The sequence below is a fragment of the Panthera tigris genome, chromosome F3 (assembly GCF_018350195.1).
Source record: "Panthera tigris isolate Pti1 chromosome F3, P.tigris_Pti1_mat1.1, whole genome shotgun sequence".
Classification (NCBI taxonomy): domain Eukaryota; kingdom Metazoa; phylum Chordata; class Mammalia; order Carnivora; family Felidae; genus Panthera; species Panthera tigris.
In genome coordinates this window covers 10,926,887-10,945,212 of record NC_056678.1, presented here as the reverse complement: position 1 = coordinate 10,945,212, position 18,326 = coordinate 10,926,887, and the positions used below count along the sequence as shown (strand labels likewise).

General features: G+C 47.0%; 1 protein-coding gene across 1 annotated transcript in view; it reads right to left on the bottom strand.

Moving 5' to 3' along the window:
* Window positions 1-829: 829 nt before the first annotated feature.
* The window catches only part of MPZL1 (myelin protein zero like 1), a 64,036-nt gene continuing 46,539 nt past the window's right edge, over window positions 830-18,326 (bottom strand). The window contains exons 3-6 of the mRNA XM_042975809.1: window positions 17,851-18,064; window positions 16,975-17,107; window positions 14,556-14,658; window positions 830-3,390 (exon numbers count right to left, since the gene is read on the bottom strand). Of these exons, the coding sequence (XP_042831743.1) occupies window positions 3,289-3,390; window positions 14,556-14,658; window positions 16,975-17,107; window positions 17,851-18,064 (552 nt within the window). The 3' untranslated portion in view covers window positions 830-3,288. The remainder of the gene's footprint in view (window positions 3,391-14,555; window positions 14,659-16,974; window positions 17,108-17,850; window positions 18,065-18,326) is intronic.

The window sequence follows — 18,326 nt, the reverse complement described above, 5'->3', positions numbered from 1 at the left end:
CCAAGGGCGCAGTGGTTAAGAACAGGGCTTGGGATCAAACAGCCCCAGGCCCGGCCCTGCCTCTCTGGATCTGATTAGCCGAGTGACCCCGGACAAGTTATATACCCTAAGCGTGACACTGTCCAAAAGCGGGTCTGAGTACAACCAGCGTAAACTCATAATGCAACACAGAGTAAGCAACGCAGCGTGCCTGGCACGTAGCAAGTCCTTAGGAGCTCTTAGTTATTTCTGTTATGTCCCCTGTCACTCCTACTCTGTGGCAAGGTCCTTGAGGAGCTACGTCTTGTTCATTTTATTTCCTAATCTTGGCCCACTGCCTGGCACGGGACAGTTCTCAACATAACTCTGTTGAAGGAATAGCCACTATCATCCAACCAGTTAACATTTGCTCAGCCCCCAGGTGCCAGGTACTATCCTGTGCACTGAAGACAGAGCAGTGAACAAAACAGCAAAGTTCTGGTGCTTTTGCTACCAGGGGAAAACAGAGCAGCACACGTACAGCTGGACAGAGGGAGAAGAACGAGGTGGGAGTAAGGGGGCTAGGGAGGGCCAGCGGCAGGGGGTGGGTGAGGTTGCTCTGTATGTGGCACAAAGTCTCCGGGAGGTGACATCTGAGCAGACGCTTCAAGGAAGTGAGGGAGCAAACCACACAAACAGGTGCAGGATGTGCTCCAGGCAGAGAGGGGGCGGCAGGTGCAAAGGGCCCGCGGCCGGCACATGTCTGGTGTTTCTGAAGGAGGAGGAGGCCAGTGTGGCTGGAGTGGGAGGAGCGAGAAGGCTTTTCTCTCTTTCTCTCCTTGGTTAAAAATGAACACACGACACAGTTCAGTAATTGAAAAAGATGTATTAAAATATTCACAAAGGTACAATCGAGAAAGGAAAAAAACAAAAAATTAATAATGAACTTGATGGTTTTTCCCCTAGCCGGATACATTTCCCCCGAAACACTACAGGTGGTTTGGAATTTGCACCTCTAATCCCTTCTAGGTGGCCCCCTACAAAAATCACATGTAACTTTAAAAGGTCTCATTCTGCCAATAATTGGACACAGAAAAGGCAACTGGGCCAGTGTCCTGTGTGGCCAGGCCCGGGCACGCTGGCAGGCAAGAGGAAGGGCCCAAAAATCCACAGGAGGTTAGGCAAAAGCCCTGCCCCCGAGGCACTCTACCCCAGTTGCTAGCAGCTTCCTTCAGACAAGCCTGCCCCGCGGACCGAGCGGGGTGGGGGCGCTGCAGCGTGGTGGGGGACTCTCGGCCACCGTGCACGTGCTGACATGACAGCCCGGGGTGTGTCTGGCCGGGTGGGGAGGGCGCCTGGCCTGGCGGGAGGCAACCTCAGGGGTGGGGGAGGCGGGGCGCGCGGGGCTGGTTCCGGGTGGCAGCTTCACGAGCACAGGGTCCCGGCAAGGAAAGGAAGGAATCGGGACTCCTGCTGTCAGGAGGTGTCAGGAATGTATGCTTTATTCACAGGACCTGTGCAGAAAAAGGAGAGTGGCCCTTTCTCTGTAAAAAGCGACTGTAAGGAACCATTACACGCACAAAGGCACACACTCGGTCTCTCAACAATTCGTGTTCTTTCTGCCTCAAAAACAGTCTTGGTCACAGATTCTCACAGTGGCAAAGGTTTGCCAAGAATATTGTTAACTTGGCATCAGTTTGAAGAAGGGTGACGATCCCAGCACCCCCCACCCTCCCCAACACACACGCGCGCGTGCGCACACACACACACACACACACACGTCTTTTAAAGGCTCCTGTAGTTCTCACAATGGACGCAAGGAAGTTTTAGGACGCCAGGCAAAAGTGGACCGCTTTGCAGAAATGTCTCAGGGTGAGCCCTCTGCATCCCTGGCTGGCTGGGGGCCTGTTAAATTCTGTTAAAACAAAATAATCTAGAAAAAGGGGGAATGACAATGTAAAGGTGCTCGAGGACCTTCGCCATGCTTTTCACTCCCAGCAGAAGATAAAAACTCAGAGGCCCGACAGGGGGTGGGGGTAGTCAGTGGAAGAAAATGAGCTACTGGAAAGAATACCCAAAGTGTCTAGATTTTTCCTCATCTCATTGCTTACCAATTCCACGTGAATGGGAAAGGGTGGGAAGAAAAGGAAAAGCCAAAAAAAGAAAAGGAAAACCAGAAACAAACCACCAAAAAAAGCCCCGAAACGGGAACGAGAAGAGATTCCCGAAAGAATAGTGCTAACAGCCCTGCTTGCTGATTTAAAAAAACCTAGACTGTCCTGAACCTCGAGGTCTCTGAGGCACCGAGAAGCTATTGCAGAGCCACGACGGACGCTGCCTCTTGCTGGAATGATGACGGAAGCTTTTACAAGGCCGATTCTCCAGGGAGAGCTCTGGGGTACCACGGGCTGGCTTTCCAATTAGCCCATTTGTGCCCACTTAAAAGGAAATGAAGCTCGTCTCCTTCCGCTGTCTGGGGACTCTCATTTCAGGCAGCAAGGACTCTGGCAAAGAATGTTAAGTGGTACCTTTTAGCCTCCAAACGCTACCGCACTCCTCAAGCAAGGCCTGGCTTTTCTACTTCAGTTGTGTGTATGGCATTGATCTGAAAGTACCTGGAAAGAAGTGACCTTGGCATTCACCCTTTGCTAGTCTTGCTATGATGGGTCCACACACTGATTAAGATAAAGGGCGTGACGTTAAAGCAAGCCTCACACACGAAGCAAAAAACAAAAACAAAAACAAAGAAAACCACGCCTGGATTTTAGAGAGACAAACACCAACAAAACCCCTCAAACGGTGTCCAAGTGGCAGAGCTCGCGGATGTTTTCTAAAAACGACAGCCGAACAGGTGGTGCAGACACTGGGTAGAGGCCACCCCGGGTGTGCTCCCGTCACCGGTATCTCCACTCTCCAACCCCAATAAAAGCTAAGACCGGTTAAGCCCTTAGACCAAAGGGCCACGTCTACTCGAATACAAAGATCGGCTACCACCTCCGGTAAGGCAAACCACACCTAAAGCACAGCGACAGGAATGTTTCTGACTTTGCTCAACTGTAAATGACCCTGAAGGAAAGCACAAAACAGCAAGACAATTTATATACACGTAGAGTCATAGCATCTTTTCATCATGCAACACTGGCTCCCCACATCGGATTAAATAGAATAGTTACGCATATCGTCTATACACGTCTTTTCCTCCCTCCATGAATACACATGTGCTCGTCCTTGCCCAGGTCTCCAAGGCCACACGTGGTCACGGGCTACACTTGCTGCGTAAGAGTCCAGTTTGGATCTGCTTCTTGCTTAGGACACGTTCTGGGTCTTCTCTCAATTTTTCCGGATGTCCGCATACACCACAGACTCTGACTTGTTAATCTTGTCACTGTGATGTCCGCCAGAGTGGTCTAACTGCGCATATATGACTGGGCCCTGGAGAAGAGAAGGACAGTTATTAGGGATCTGGGGAAACGGGTGGTCCCTTCGAGGGGAGGTGCAGAAGCAATCATTAGAGTGCTAACATTAGGGTTCCAGAATAAAGGGTTCCTTCTTAGGAAGGTCTTCCAGAAGATCTCTTAGGAGCAGGATGTCTAGGACTGACTTCATCACCAAGGCTGGGCTGCTCTGGGACAGTTAATGCTGGTGCCCAGAGGTGTTACCTTACTCTGCGTGGCTGTGTATCTGTTTGGGAGTTTCTATACACTGCAGTATTCCTCCTCAGGAATTACCCTTATCTTAGTCCCTGTCACAGGGCTCCTCAACCCTTGGAACTGGGATCTGAGGACGAAGATGGGGACTTGTACCAACCTGAGACCCACGGACGTGGTGAGCCTCAGAATGATGCACGTAGGAAACCAGTGTGTTGGATGCCAGCAAAGTCACGAACGATTTGAACTGGTCACTTTGTACAAATAGGTGCTTAAAAACACTTCAAATATTCTCCCATGTACATACCTACCGTATAATCCTTTTAGTCTGATCCTATCATAACCAATAAAAGTACTGCCTCTTTAATATTTAAGAGCAGGTAACTATTTTTCCTATTTCAAAATAAAAAACCAAGAAGCTACGATGTAAAGAAAACCCTGCATGGACGAGTGTAGAAGAGGTCCTCCCCTCGGCCTCAGCAGGGAGGAAGGGGGTTGCAGGGCCCCAGCGGGGGCAGCCAGGGAAGGCGGGCTGCGGGCAGGGGTGGGGTGGGGGGGCGGGGCACAGTGAGTTCTTGGATGCCTGGGGAGGAGGTCTGAGCAGAGGCTGGGGTTTCAAATATCAGACCGGTGCTTGCATTTCAAGACCCTTATAGACCCTTCCAACCCAGAGATTCTAAAATTGTAAACAACAACAAAATGGCCCTGACTGTATAAGAAAAGTCCAATCAAACCCCAAGTCAACTCTTCTCCCCATCCAGGAAAACTCTCCTTGAGAAGTCGAATACTGTGCTTAAGCTTCCAACTTTGGAATCATAAGCTCGGTAGCCACAAGCCTGTGTTTGGACAAAACATCCTTATTCCCACCTAGGAGGCCCACAGCCTGCATCCCCCTGGGTGTCACAGTGGATCCTGGGGGGTGTGGGCACTCGAACTCGAACTGTGTCTCTGGCCTGCAGCCTGCCCACTAACAGACGGTGATTGAGACCGCTGTAGACTGTCCAGCCGACGGCAGGTGCACGAGTGAGCCAGCGGAGATCAGCTGCTCTGCCCCCCGACCAGAAGACCCACCCAACCCACCTAGAGAATTGGGAGCCAAATAAATGGTGGCTGTTTAAGCCATTATGTTTCAGGGTGGTTTGTTACACTGCATTAGGTAACTGACACACTAGGGGAGTGGAACAGAAAGAGAACAGAGAAAGCAAAGAAGAAAAAGAACACAGAATAATCTGAGAATCAGTCAGTAAATGTTAAAATACCAATAAGGCCTCTCATGTGAGACAGTGCGGTCTTTCATGACAAGAGGACACAACAATTTGTTGAAAGCAACTGGGAAATCACTAAAGAATAAAAGAAACTCCCTCCTGTTGATGGGTTTGGTTTTTACAAATTGCTTACCACTATCCAATGCCCTCACTCTCCTTCCCTCTTAGAATAGGGTCCTGAGGTCAGGATTTTGTTAGTTACGTGCCTAGAGCAGTATTGGGCAGACCCAGTAGGTGCTGGGTGAAGGGGTGGATGATGTAATGGAACCAAAGGACTTCTGGGATGTAGGTCAAGATCAGGCATCTGCTGGTAGGTCTAGTTCAGTCTAAATTTTTTTTTTTTTAATATTTATTTTTGAGAGAGAGAGAGACAGAGCATGGGGGGGGGGAGGGACAGAGAGAGAGGGAGACACAGAATCCGAAGCAGGCTCTAGGCTCTGAGCCGTCAGCACAGAGCCTGATGTGGGGCTCGAACTCACAGACTGCAAGATCATGACCTGAGCCAAGGTCGGACGCTCAACCAACGGAGCCACCCGGGCGCCCCAGGTCTAGTTCAATCTAGAACAGCTCTCTGAAGCTGGGTTCTCAGGATTAATTGGAAGCTGAAAGTATCCTTGGTCTCTGTGGAACACAGAGGATCCAGGGAATCAATATCAACTTGGAAATGACTGCCACTGCTAAGACAGTCACTTTTGGGGACTCGAGAATTAAAACAACCCCCAGAACAGCATTATCAGTAATCTAGCTGTTTTTACTGTATATCTTGGCACTCACCCTTTCCACCCTCCACTTTTTTTTTTGGCGGGGGGGCGGGGAGGGGGTGAGGGAACTTTGCCACCAAGAAATAACAACAATCAAATGAAAAACTGCTCTGGATATATCTTTCCCCAACTATTTACTACACAAATTATCCTTAACTCCTGAAAATATTTCAAGACACGAACCGCTTGACCTGGATCTTTTCTTTTAGCGCCAATTCGAGAGAAAATTACTCCTGGATTCCACGTGCATGGAATGTATTCCAATATGAAAACGTACTGGTGAGGGTGAGGGTGAGGGTGAGGGGAGAGGGCTGGGGGAGACCGAGGAGGCCTGTAGCTGCACTCAGGCACTAACCACGCCGAAGCCACTGTGTTGAGTGTGTCCGGCCACCCACTTGCCATGGTCTCTGTGACCCTTTCTAACCTCAGTCACACCTGAGCCCCTGGCACAGGCACCACCAAGACAGAACACCTGCTTCCACTACGTGCTCGGTGACTTTCACTCAACACCTTTGTCGGCGTTCGTGTCTCTGCCGCACACAGATGTGAAACGCAGCTGCGTATTACGACTCCGAGGTCGATGAGACTGACGATCAAAACAGAGTTGAAAAGAACCGGACAGACACGAGGCCATGAGCGCCTGCCTGCCTTCCAGCCAGACAGATCTCGGTCTCACACCAGCTCTGCCGCTAACGAGTAACCTTGAGCAGGTGACTCTACCTAACTAAGCCTCAGTCTCTCCGTGTGTAAAACAGGGACAAGACAACGTGCCTCGCCGGGCTGCTGTGGGGACAGGGTGAGGCAATGCCCGGGGCGGGGGGCTTCCTCAAGCATCACCAGGTCTGTGCACCCAGCCGACCAGTACCGAACTGGTCCATTCAATCACCCCTCCCCCCACAGCCTGCCTGTTGTCTACGAAACACGACCCATTTCCAGAAAAGGATCTAGAAAGCCAACTCCTCAGAAAAGATACCCACAAAAATTATTTTAAACTAAGCTTTACAAAGAAAGAATGGTACCTCTCATCCCTGATGCCGTGATACCCCAAGGAGGGCCTACCGAACACCCTTGCTCATCCAACCTTCCACATCCGATTCACTGGAAGGACCTTGCTTTAGGTTTGGGTGTTCACCCTCCCTTTGCTTGGGTAAATGACCCCACCCTGCCCCGCCCCCAGGGGTGAAGCCAGTCATAATTCCTGTGCCTTTGCAGATGACTGGAAGAGGCTACAGCATGTGACCTGGCCCCAAAGGGGACTCAGAAGTTCGCTGGGGGGCTTCTGGTAAAGGTTTTCCTCCATAATAAAAACTGCAGGGAAGGAGATTCAGCTCTTCCCTGCCCCCCTCCCCATGTCCGGCCTGGAACCAGGGCAGCTGCGGGAAGGAGCCTTAGAACAAAGACAATATGCAGAGCATACGATGGAAAGAACTGTCGTGGACGACACCATTGGGCCACAGACCGGAAGAACCCAGACAGAAGTACAGTGCTTGGGACTCTTGTGAGTTAACAGACCTCTTCCTTTTTTTAAAAAGTTTTTTACTTTTGAGAGACAGCAGCCTCCAGGCTCTGAGCAGTCAGCGCAAAGCTGGATATGGGGCTCGAACTCACGAACCGCGAGATCATGACCTGAGCTGAAGTCAGAAGCTTAACCGACTGAGCCGCCCAGGCGCCCCATAAGCCTCTTACTTAATTTGAAAGCCACTTTTATTCAAGCTTTCTGTTACTAAGTCTTCCAATTATAACAAAAACGGTGACCAAGGACAGACAAATAATACAGCAAACTTAATGTCCTGCCCGGGTGTTACATCTTTTGTAAATTTCCTTGTTAGCGCATTCTGGATGCTACTCGTCTTCTGATAACATGGAGGTATTTACTCATCCAAGTGGTCATTACTAATGCTATTAGATAGGATGACGCCTGCAGGCAGGAAATGGAAGGTTTTGATGATCAGGGAACATGTCACGGTAGAACCCTTGGAGGAAAGCACCAAGGGATCGTCCGCAAATATTCCCATCCACACCCCTACTTCACCAACCTGATTGCTAAGGTGGGCAGCAACTGCCTAAACCTGTTCTTACAAAGCACAGTGCACCAGGGGCCCTTATAATTAAATACAGAAAAATGAGGGGCGCCTGGGTGGCTCACTAAGTTAAGCGTCCAACTCTTGATCTCAGCTCAGGTCTTGATCGCAAGCTTGTGAGTTTGAGCCCCACACTGGGCTCCACAATGGGCATGAAGCCTACTTAAAAAAAGAAAAAAAGAAGAAGAAGAAGAAGAAGAAGAAGAAGAAGAAGAAGAAGAAAAATGAGAAGATCAACTTGCCCAACCCATTATTTCAGAGATGAGAACAGACGCTGAAGTTAAATAATTCTCCCCAAGTTAACACCATTGGCTAGACCCCAGAGTCAGTGCTAGTTTGTAACACATCACTAATTGTTTTTTAAAAATTTTTTGAATGTTTATTTATTTTTGAGAGAGAGAGAGACAGAGCATGAGTGGGGGAGGGGCAGAGAGAGAGGGAGACACAGAATCCAAAGCAGGCTCCAGGCTCTGAGCTGTCAGCACAGAGCATGACACGGGGCTCGAACCCACTGACTGTGAGATCGTGACCTGAGCTGAAGTTGGACGCTTAACCGCCTGAGCCACCCAGGCACCTCACACAGCATTAATTCTGAAAACACTACCCTGGAGTTTATCTAAATACAAAGATTTCCTCAAGGCTGTTTGTCAGGGTATTAAAAAACAATAATGACAACAATTATGCGTTAGGCTATGTATAAAAAAATTCTCCACATAATGGAAAATCCTAAAAATGATCTCAACACCCCAGGAGACTCGAAGGTTCTCGAGGGCAGGGCCTGGGTGTTAATCATCCCTGCATCTCCCGTGTTCGGCCCACACTGCACGTACGGTAAGCGCTCACCTGTGTGTGGAAGTGATCAAAACAGAACATACAAAGGGATGATTAGATTCTTTAATTTTTTTTTAACGTTTTTATTTATTTTTGGGACAGAGAGAGACAGAGCATGAACGGGGGAGGGACAGAGAGAGAGGGAGACACAGAATCGGAAGCAGGCTCCAGGCTCTGAGCCGTCAGCCCAGAGCCCGACGCGGGGCTCGAACTCACGGACCGCGAGATCGTGACCTGAGCTGAAGTCGGAGGCTTAACCGACACGCCCCTTGGGATGATTAGATTCTTAAAAGAATTATTGTTTGGTTGTGCCCAACTTATAAAACGTATTTAATCTCCTAAATTCCCTAATGAGGTCAAGTTTCCCAAACTGTGAAAACCATTGTGGCCTTAGTTTGAACAAACTGAAGACACAGCTACCATAAAGGATTCTGGAGAGAACCACCTCCGTTAAATACTCTGGGGCTCTGAAATGTATGCACCCCTGAGACATAAGCTGAAGGTAGCGTGTGGTGGTGAATAAAAACACACACCAGGGTCACCTGCTAACGCTCTGCGGGGCTTGCAGAGTAAGTGAAGCGAATGTTTTAACCTTAGGGTAACATTCCCCGTTGTAAGTTGACACACCCACTAAATGCAAATCTAAATGAAACAAATACTAGAAGATGAATTTGCTAGGAAATCACACGGTCCACTTCCAAGCCTTGGGTTAACTGGCACGGGATTGGTAAATTCCAGAAACATGCAAGGCAGAAACTAGTTTTAACAAGCACCACTGGAAACTAAAAAGTTTGGTAGGCAAGATGAAAATAACCGAGGAAGACCCAGGGGACTCCAGGTCCATGCCACCTGAACAGAAACCCTGCTTTACAACAGGACGGGGAGAGCAGGGGCCTTCAGGGGTCTGCACTGAGCCCGAGGAAATAAGCCAAGGATTGACTATGAGGAACACCCCAAAGCTACCCTGGTGTTATCTTGCAAATGCCGAAAAATGCCAATAGAGATCGACACGGTGCGTGAATTCTCACCAACCTCTAGAAAATGCCATCGAGTCAGGCCTGGGCAGAACCCTGGGGGGCTTACTCACAGGAAGTGAGGCAGTCTCTGACTCAAGAACAGCAGGCACGGCTGGGGGAGGTGTCTGCACTGAAAACGGGGTGGGCGAGTCTGCTTCCTGAACAGTGAGCCCTCATCTCTCCTTCCTCTGTTCAACTCCCAAGCTGGAGATCAGATTTCCTTCTGGAAAAATTGACTAACTCAAGAGAAAGGACCCAAGGACCCTCTGCAACTGACACTTAGAGGCCCCGAACTGGAAAACAGACAGCACTTTATACAAACAGCGAAGCCCCCCGCCACCCAGGAAGCTCTATCTCTGCACAAAGAGCTGATCAGATTTGAGTACCTTATTTTTCAAATGATTTATTTTTGAGGGGGGGGGAGGGGCAGAGCGAGGGGGGAATGGGGATCCGAAGTGGGGTCTGAGCTATCAGCACAGAGCCCGGTGTGGGCTTGAACTCAAGAACTGTGAGATCATGACCTGAGCTAAAGTCAGACACTCAACCGACTGAGCCACCCAGGCGCCCCCAGATTTGAGTACCTGAATTAAATATGATGGATAGCCAAGGATCATTGGGCATTTAAGTAAAGCTTCTAATATGAAAGACAGAAATAATAAGAGAAAAAGGCAATTCAAAAGAAACAGCAAAATCAAGTGATGGGAGAAAACATTTACAAAATCACATAAAACAGAAGAAAAAATGATATGCTCAGAGAGGTAAGACTATGCATTCATGAAAACAAGTAGAGGACGTTATAATTAGAGAATAAGAAATAGCTCTTGAGGGGTGCCTGGGTGGCTCAGTCGATTAAGCGTCCGATTTTGGCTCAGGTCACGATCTCGCAGTTTGTGAGTTCGAGCTCCGCATCGAGCTCTGTGCTGACAGCTCGGAGCCTGGAGCCTGTTTCAGATTCTGTGTCTCCCTCTCCCTCTGCCCCTCCCCTGCTCATGCTCTGTCTCTCTCTGACTCAAAAATAAATAAAACATTAAAAAAAATAAAAAAAAAAAAGAAATAGCTCTGGAAAATAAAAAGCTGAAATTTAATATTCAATAAAAGTTGAAGATAATATTGCAGAAATTTGCTAGAAAGCAGAACAAAAACTGCAAAACAAAACATAAGAAAACTAAAGGACTGATCTAGGTGTTGGTCCAATTCCTGGTAGGAATTTCCAAAAAGAGAGAACCGAAAATGGAAGGAAGAACATTTCTAAAGAATAATGGAAGAAAATATCCTAAAACCGAGGGACACAGTTTTCAAATGGAAAGAGCCCATGGAGCATCCAGCACAATGAATAAAAAAGACTCACAATTTTATAAAATTTCAGAACACAAGGGATAAAAAAGATTCTGAGAAGTGGAATAAAACCACTACCAAAGAAGCAGGAATCAGAACACAGCAACTTAGCACTAGAAGCTAGAAAAATCAACGTCTCAAAATACTGAAGGAAAACAATTTATAACCTGGAATCCTACCCAACTGCATTATCGAGCACGTCAGAGAGAGGAGAGTAAAAACAACTTTAGACATGCTAGAAACAAATGTGTTATCTTACAGTTTCGGAGGCCAGGAGGGCTAAAATCAAGTATCAGCAGGGCTGCGTTACTCTGGGGGCTGTGGGGGGAACCCACCTCCTTGTTCTTCCCAGCTTACGGAAGCTGCCTGCATTCCTTGGCTTGAGACTCCGTCCTCTATCTTCAAGGCCCAAGGTATAGCATCTTCGAATCTCTCCCTGACTCTGACCCTCCTGCCTCTCTCTCTTACAAGGACCCCGGTGATGACACTGGGCCCGCATGGATTATCCAGGAGAATCTCCCCATTTCAGATCCTTGATCAGAGCTGCGGGGTCCTTGTGAAAGGTGAGGCAATACCTTCCACAGGTCCTAGGAATTAGAATCTGGACATCTCTGGGGTCATTATTCTGCTTATCAAACAAAGCCTCAAAATTTTTATCTCCTGTGCATCTTTTCTCAAGAAGTTATGGATGATATGTCCCACTGTAACATGAGAATAAACTAAAAAGGTGAAGACCTGAGGTCTAAATAAGAAATGAGTAAATGAAATTCCTTGGGAGAGGAGGCCCAGGATGACTGCTCTGCAGCAGCCTAAGGCACAACAAAGCTAGAAGATTCTAACAGGTATGTCTCCAAAAAGAAAATGAAACCAACAGAATATGTGACATGTTTGAAGGTGTTCCAATTAGAGAGAGTTCTGAGATGGAATATAAAGATATACTTAGAAAACTATGCAAACAAAAAATGAGGCAAATATTGGCTCCGTGAAAAACAAAAAAGTATAAAAGGAAGCATATATATGTGGTACAACAGTGAAAAACAAACAGGTACATGTGGCACTGAAATATACCTAAATACAGTGAGATACACACTGGGGAGAGGCCGGTGTATATATATGTATGTGTACAGAGTGTGTGCTGGGAAGAAAGGCTGGGAGAAAAAGAAATGTATATTCTCGTTTTTCATAGTATGGAGTCAGTAGATAGTATCTAAAATTGAAGTACTGAAGTAGCAATGTGATAAAGTTGTTTAGAAACATGAAGATAAATATCAGAAGAAATAGTGAAAAGAATAGAAAGCGTTTGCTATTATTCTTTGGTTTTTTTTCCTTACTCCCTTCTCTTTCCTTTCCTTTCCAGACTCCCATCAGATTGTTTGATATTGTCCATTTTCACTCGTCTGCCCGTCTCCTCATGCTTCATTTTGGATAATTTCTATTGCTGTGTCTTCAAGCTTACTGATCTTTTCTTCTATAGCGTCTAATCTGTGGTTTACACCATCCAATGTTTTGTTTTATTTTGTTTTGTTTCCACTTTGGTCTTTTTTATATTTCCTCATTATGTCAAGGTTTCCTTTACATCATTAAGGTTATTTAGAAGATTCATCATACTTGTTTAAAAGTCCTGGTTCTATGAATTCCATTGTCTGTCATTTCTGGGTTTGTTTCTGTTGATTGGCTTTTCTCTTATTTATGTTTTTATTTTCTTGCTTCTCTGTATGTGTGGTAATTTTTGACTGGTGCTGGACTTGGTAAACTTTGCATTGTTGGGTGCTGAATTTTGTTGTATTCTTGTAAAGAGTGTTGGGTTTTGTTATGGCATGCAGCTAAAATACTTTCTTAGTTTGATTCTTTAAAGGTCTCCTTTTACGCTTTGTTATGGCAGATCCACAGCATCCTTATTCTGGTGCTACCTTAACCCCACTACTAACGCATGACCATTCTGAGGACCACGACCGATATTCTGTATATTATGAGGTCTCTGCACTCTGGCTTTTAGGAACACAAACAATTCCTAGCCCTGTAGGATATCATATAACCTACTGCTTTTCAAGTGGTTCTTTCTCTGGTTGTAGGGTCTTTTCTCCCATGCATGCAAAAAACTATACTCAGAAAAGGCTCAAGGGAGCCCCACCACTCCAGATGTCTGAAACTCTCTTCTTCTCTGTGTAGTTTCTTTTTCTCTGGTACTTTGCTGCAGCAAGCCTAGCTACGTTGGCCTCTCCAAACACTGACTTCTGCCTCCTCAATTCGGTGAGACAACTGAGCTCCATTTCTGTTTCTTCTCCTGGCACTGCAGTGTGGAAACTGCTTCAAGGCAGTAAACTCAGACGATCACAGGACTCCTCGTTTCCTTTCTCTTAGGGAAAACAGTACCATTCAACCTGTTTGCCAACGTCCCCAAACCATTTGTTTCCTAGTCTGCTTTCAGCGGGTGAGCAACTCCCACAGCACTTCAAAGGCAGAAAAAAAGTTTCCAAGGCTTTTTAGATCTTAGGCCCAACTCTCAAGCCTTTATTCACAACCCTATTCTCATTCACAATCCAAATTAGTGTATCTGAGGTATACTGTGTTATCCAAGAGAGACAGACAGACTAGGAATAAGTCATGAGCCCTGATGCTGTTATGACAGAGAATGTACGGTCTAGAAACTTGAGCTCTAGCCCTAATTCTGTTGTTAGCTGGGTATGAGCTTTTAGTAATTTAATACCACAATGCCTCAGTTTCCTCACTATGTATTAACACCTTTACTTCCTTTTGAATCCATCCGACCTCTAAAACACCTCAGGGAAAAGCTGTAACTAACCAAACTCCTTAGGATGCTTTCGACCCCAGAAGAACAAAATTGCTCTACAACAGAATTGTATATACTAAGCTGTGGAATTTTTGCCACGCCACAATTACAGTTACAATAGCATAGCCAAAACACGGTATTAACCATGATGCTAGATTCTGTGTTAAGTTCCAAATAAAAGTTCTTTCTCTTCTGTACTTTAAAAAAAAAAAAAAAGTATGTTTTTTTTTATTTAGAGGGAGAGCGCACAGGAGCAGGGGAGAGGCAGAGAGGGAGACCGAGAATCCCAAGCAGGCTCTGTGTTATCAGCGTAGAGCCTGACGCAGGGCTCGAGCTCACAAACTGCGAGGCTATGATCTGAGCCAAAATCAAGAGTCAGACGCTTCAACGACTGAGCCCCCAGGTGCCCCTTCTGTACTCTCTAGAAGTAGAAATCGACGCCTTTCCTTGTTCATCCAGCCTACCAGTTATCCAGATAAATGCTGACTTTCAATTTCTTCTGAAGAATTCATACAAAATAATTTTTTTATTTTCAATACCAAGAATATCAACTCTTCCCTGCGAATTTCTGGTCCTATAGAGGACCTCAAAACAGAATCTAGGTCTTTGGATTTATTTCCTTAAGCAATGAAGGAATTACACCTGCCAAAGCCGTTTCCTAATTTCATTCGGGCCAGAGGAGCCACGTTATTGGAGAACAATCTGTTAGTAGTGCTTGCGATCCTCCCCAGCCAGCGTTATTTCCCCTCGTCCTCTCTTGCTCTGTTTTCTGTCTTACTCCGCTTCTGTCTCGCGGCTCAGTGTCCTCTCCTGCACCAGGCAAGTGGCAGAGAGCACAGGGCGGCGGGCAAAAGGGCAATCAGCCGTTACCTGGTGAGATCCAGAAGGCAGGCTCTTTACTAGACCCTCTGTGTCGCAGGGGGACTTCCGGGGAGCCTGCTTAACCGGTGAGACACTCTCTGATGTACTGCAGCTGATGAGTTGGCAATGTGGAGAACAGATGTAAAAAAAAAAAAAATTTAATTAAAATAAAGGGGGAAAAATACAGAAATGCAAGTGATGACAAGATGAAGCCGCAGATAGAACAAAACACGACAGAACGATGAGTGTCAAAATGATCACAGATCTTGAGACTCTTTTTTTTTAATCCCTGACACTATCTCTTGTAAGTCAGCGAACCTCCTCTGGGCTAAATACAGAAACCAGTACGGTGCCACCTCTTTGCCTCACTGTGCAACAATCCTGTCTCCTGAAGGGCCTCTGGCTATAATGCCCATTTATCCTCTGGCTGCTTTGTGTGTTTCTCCTGCCGTCACTCCTCTGGGATAAAGGTTTACGGGAGTAAGCTAAGCCTTCGTAACAGCAATGCAAGGCGAGCCCCTGCTGAATGCATTTCCCGAATTACAGATCCACATCGAGGCAGCAGTCTTGGCTCATCTCATTCCTTTCATTCCCTAGTTCCCCATCTTCGGTGTCCCCCCACCAGAACTATAACCAAACCGAAGAAAACCCAGGAAGTCGTGAGTGATAAGAAACTGTGGAATGCCACATCACACAGGCTGGACTTTTTCAAGGGCCCGGGGGGGGGGGACGGGACGGGGGGGGGGTCTTTAACAACAAGGATTATCTCGTAAATAAAGAAGGGAAGGCAAATGCCGGGAGGGAACTCTTTAGGGATTCTCTATTGGTACTTGTCAGAGCTTCAATCCTTTCGGATGTATTTTTAAAGAAAATCTTAGGAGTTTGGCAAGGTTCACGTTCAAGTGTTGTTACGAAGCCCGAAGCCAGCTGTGTGTTTAAGCTGCGTCTTCTCTGAAACGGGAAGCTTTGCATCCCAAATGAAAATGGTCTGAGTATCTAACACAGAGAGGGTCTCAATCACAACACGATTCATGCATGAAAGAACACTAAAACACACACACACACACACACACACACACACACAGCCATTCTACATGAAGAACATATACATTCGGATAATCATACAAAGCCCTAGGAAACCTGACAACCCAATTTCACTGGGCTGGTATGCTCGACAAGTTGCCAGTGCAAACGCAGGACGTATTTGCGGACAAACCATAATAACTGTTGGGTTAGCTCGGAGCAAGCTAGTTAGTCGTCAACAAGGGAGATGGGCTGAATACGTACACACGGATGTTAACAGCAACGGGCGATGTGATTAGTTACCATGTGTCTAGTGTAGGTGGAAGGAGACCCCAGCCCTGTTACAGTCCCAGTGTGTCGTCTATGTCAGCTTTTCTTAAGAAGTGGAAGATAAGCAGGATCTGATCCCGGCACACCAAGGTAGAAAAAGGGAGGGGGAAAAAAAACCGAAGTAAGAAGAAAAGCAGCATTCACGACGCCATGCAGGATTCGAAGGCACGCTCTTCTGCCCCTTTATTAACCCCAAAGCGAAGAACTACAGAGGCCAGTATGTCCCCATCCTGGATTAGTCTCCCGTTGAAAACCAACACTCCGGTTATATTTCCTCGTAAAGCACTCACCATGCAAGGGGGGAGATACAGTCGGCAGAACAGAAGCATTCCGAGCAAACAGTATCTCAATTTGAACACTCGAGCTTGTTTAAAACACGGCACTCCTAAAGCCCGGCGCAGAGGGGCCCGGGTTCCCACCGTCCACGAGCAAGGGGGCCCGGGGCATGCAACCCTCTCAGATCACCGTGCCTTCGGGCTGGGTAAGCCTCGCCCGTGCACGTGGGACCCGGCTCGTGCTACAACTGGAACCCAGCCTCCGCTCAGTCTTACCCCACGAGTTCTACATAGCTTACATGGGTCAGCTGTCCAGCTGGAGTCGGGGAGAGAGAAGGTCCTCAGTTAGGCACACACCCTCTGCTCCAAGGGAACGGCCATAAACAAAAAGAACATCTATTTCCCTCTACGTTTGGGTGCCCAACTTTTACTGTATCCCAGTTCGGATGGGTCCAGCCATGCACTCCAGAATGATCAAAGCAATACAGCTGCTTACAAAAGTACAGAAAGGAAAAGCCCTCGTCATCACGTCCGTCAGCTGAAGCCGTTTACTGGCTTCACTGCACCAGACCTAAGAAAGGGACACTGATCCCTCTGAAGCAGGGATTAGTGTCACAGCCCACGTCTGACAGCAGGCCACCGATTTCTGCGCGCCCACGTCGGCACGCCTCTGATTCTGGTGTAAATGCAAACAGTAACTAATTCTTCACAATTCTTTTTCCATAAAAAATACAGACAGTTTTTGATTCCTTCCCCCACCGCCCCCCCCGCCCTTCCCCCCCAAAAGCAGTGCGTCTTACCCAGTGTAATCTCGTTTAGAGTTTCTCCTTCTATAGAGGACAGCCAGGATCATGCTGATGAGCAGAGTGAGCCCTAGGACCACGGCAGTAACTATACCCACCACCACCCAAACTGGAAACACGGGCAAGATCTCTAGAGAGAAAGAACAAAATCGTTTTAAGGTGCTTTGCTACCAAGAGAAGACGTGGAATTTTATGAAATTAGTAAGCGAGTGCTTTAGAGGTGACCACGTCCTCTCTTATCATCCGCGTTATGAACTTCTGGTGTCTAACTGAGGATGTACAAATCCTAAAGAATGAGCTTCCGGGCCAAGCGTTTCTGCACACACAATCCCTCCCTTTCAATGCTCTGAAGTCAAAGAAAATCCAGGGTGTGAATTTACCTCAGTGTGCTCTCCAACAAAGCAGACTTTGTCTCAAAATGAGACACCAGAACCTGCGTTTCCTGCTTATTTTCAAAAAAGGAAAAAAAAAAAAAAAAAAAAGGAGGGTTGGGGGGGGAGAAAGAACTGTACCGTTTTTGCAAACGTTAAAACTTTCTCCTGGAGAATGGAGAAGCAGTATTCCTCTTCTCTCCCGGTGCCCACCCCACCCAAGATTTGGTCTTAACTTCTGATAAACACTGAAAACTGGACACTCCCGAAACCGGACCAGCAGGTTCCAGGTATACGAATGAGGAGGACGGTTGCTACAGCTGTGTGAGTGTGGCTCCCCGCACCCTGGCACGTGAGGAGGGACCACAGGTGCACAGAAACAGGGACATAACTAGCACAAAAACGCCCCTTCCAAATGCACCCCCAGATGGAACTCTTGTTCTCCAACTAAACCGGAGATAAACGGGACTGCACCATCACCGCCGAAATACTCAAGAAGTACCTTTCTCTACAACATAGAGCCTAATGTGTCCTGGCTGGACAACAATGTCAGGAGGGTTCTTGACATCACAAATGTAGGTGCCGTTGTGTATAAACTGCATATTTTCTATGTTGATTGACGCATCTTTCTTGTCAAGGTCTCCAGCCCAGCTGATTCTGTCCTTAAACGGTGGGTAATTCCCAGGATACACCTGCCCTTGCGAGTAGTGGAAAAACTGCAATTAGAAAAAAAAAGAACACATGAGATTTTCTAAAGGCAGACACTCTAAACTCTGTAATAGGCATGCTGTGTGTGGAAGGTCCTTTTTTAAAAAAAGACTTCATACAGAAAGAAGTACAACTTCATATCACAAATAAGCTATGGAATCTAAGCCAGACCGTTTAGAAATCACAGGGTTCAATCCTATTTCAGTGGAAGAAATAAACTCATGTGTCATCTTAAATCTTCGCAATATACCCCTGATGTAGTGATTACTG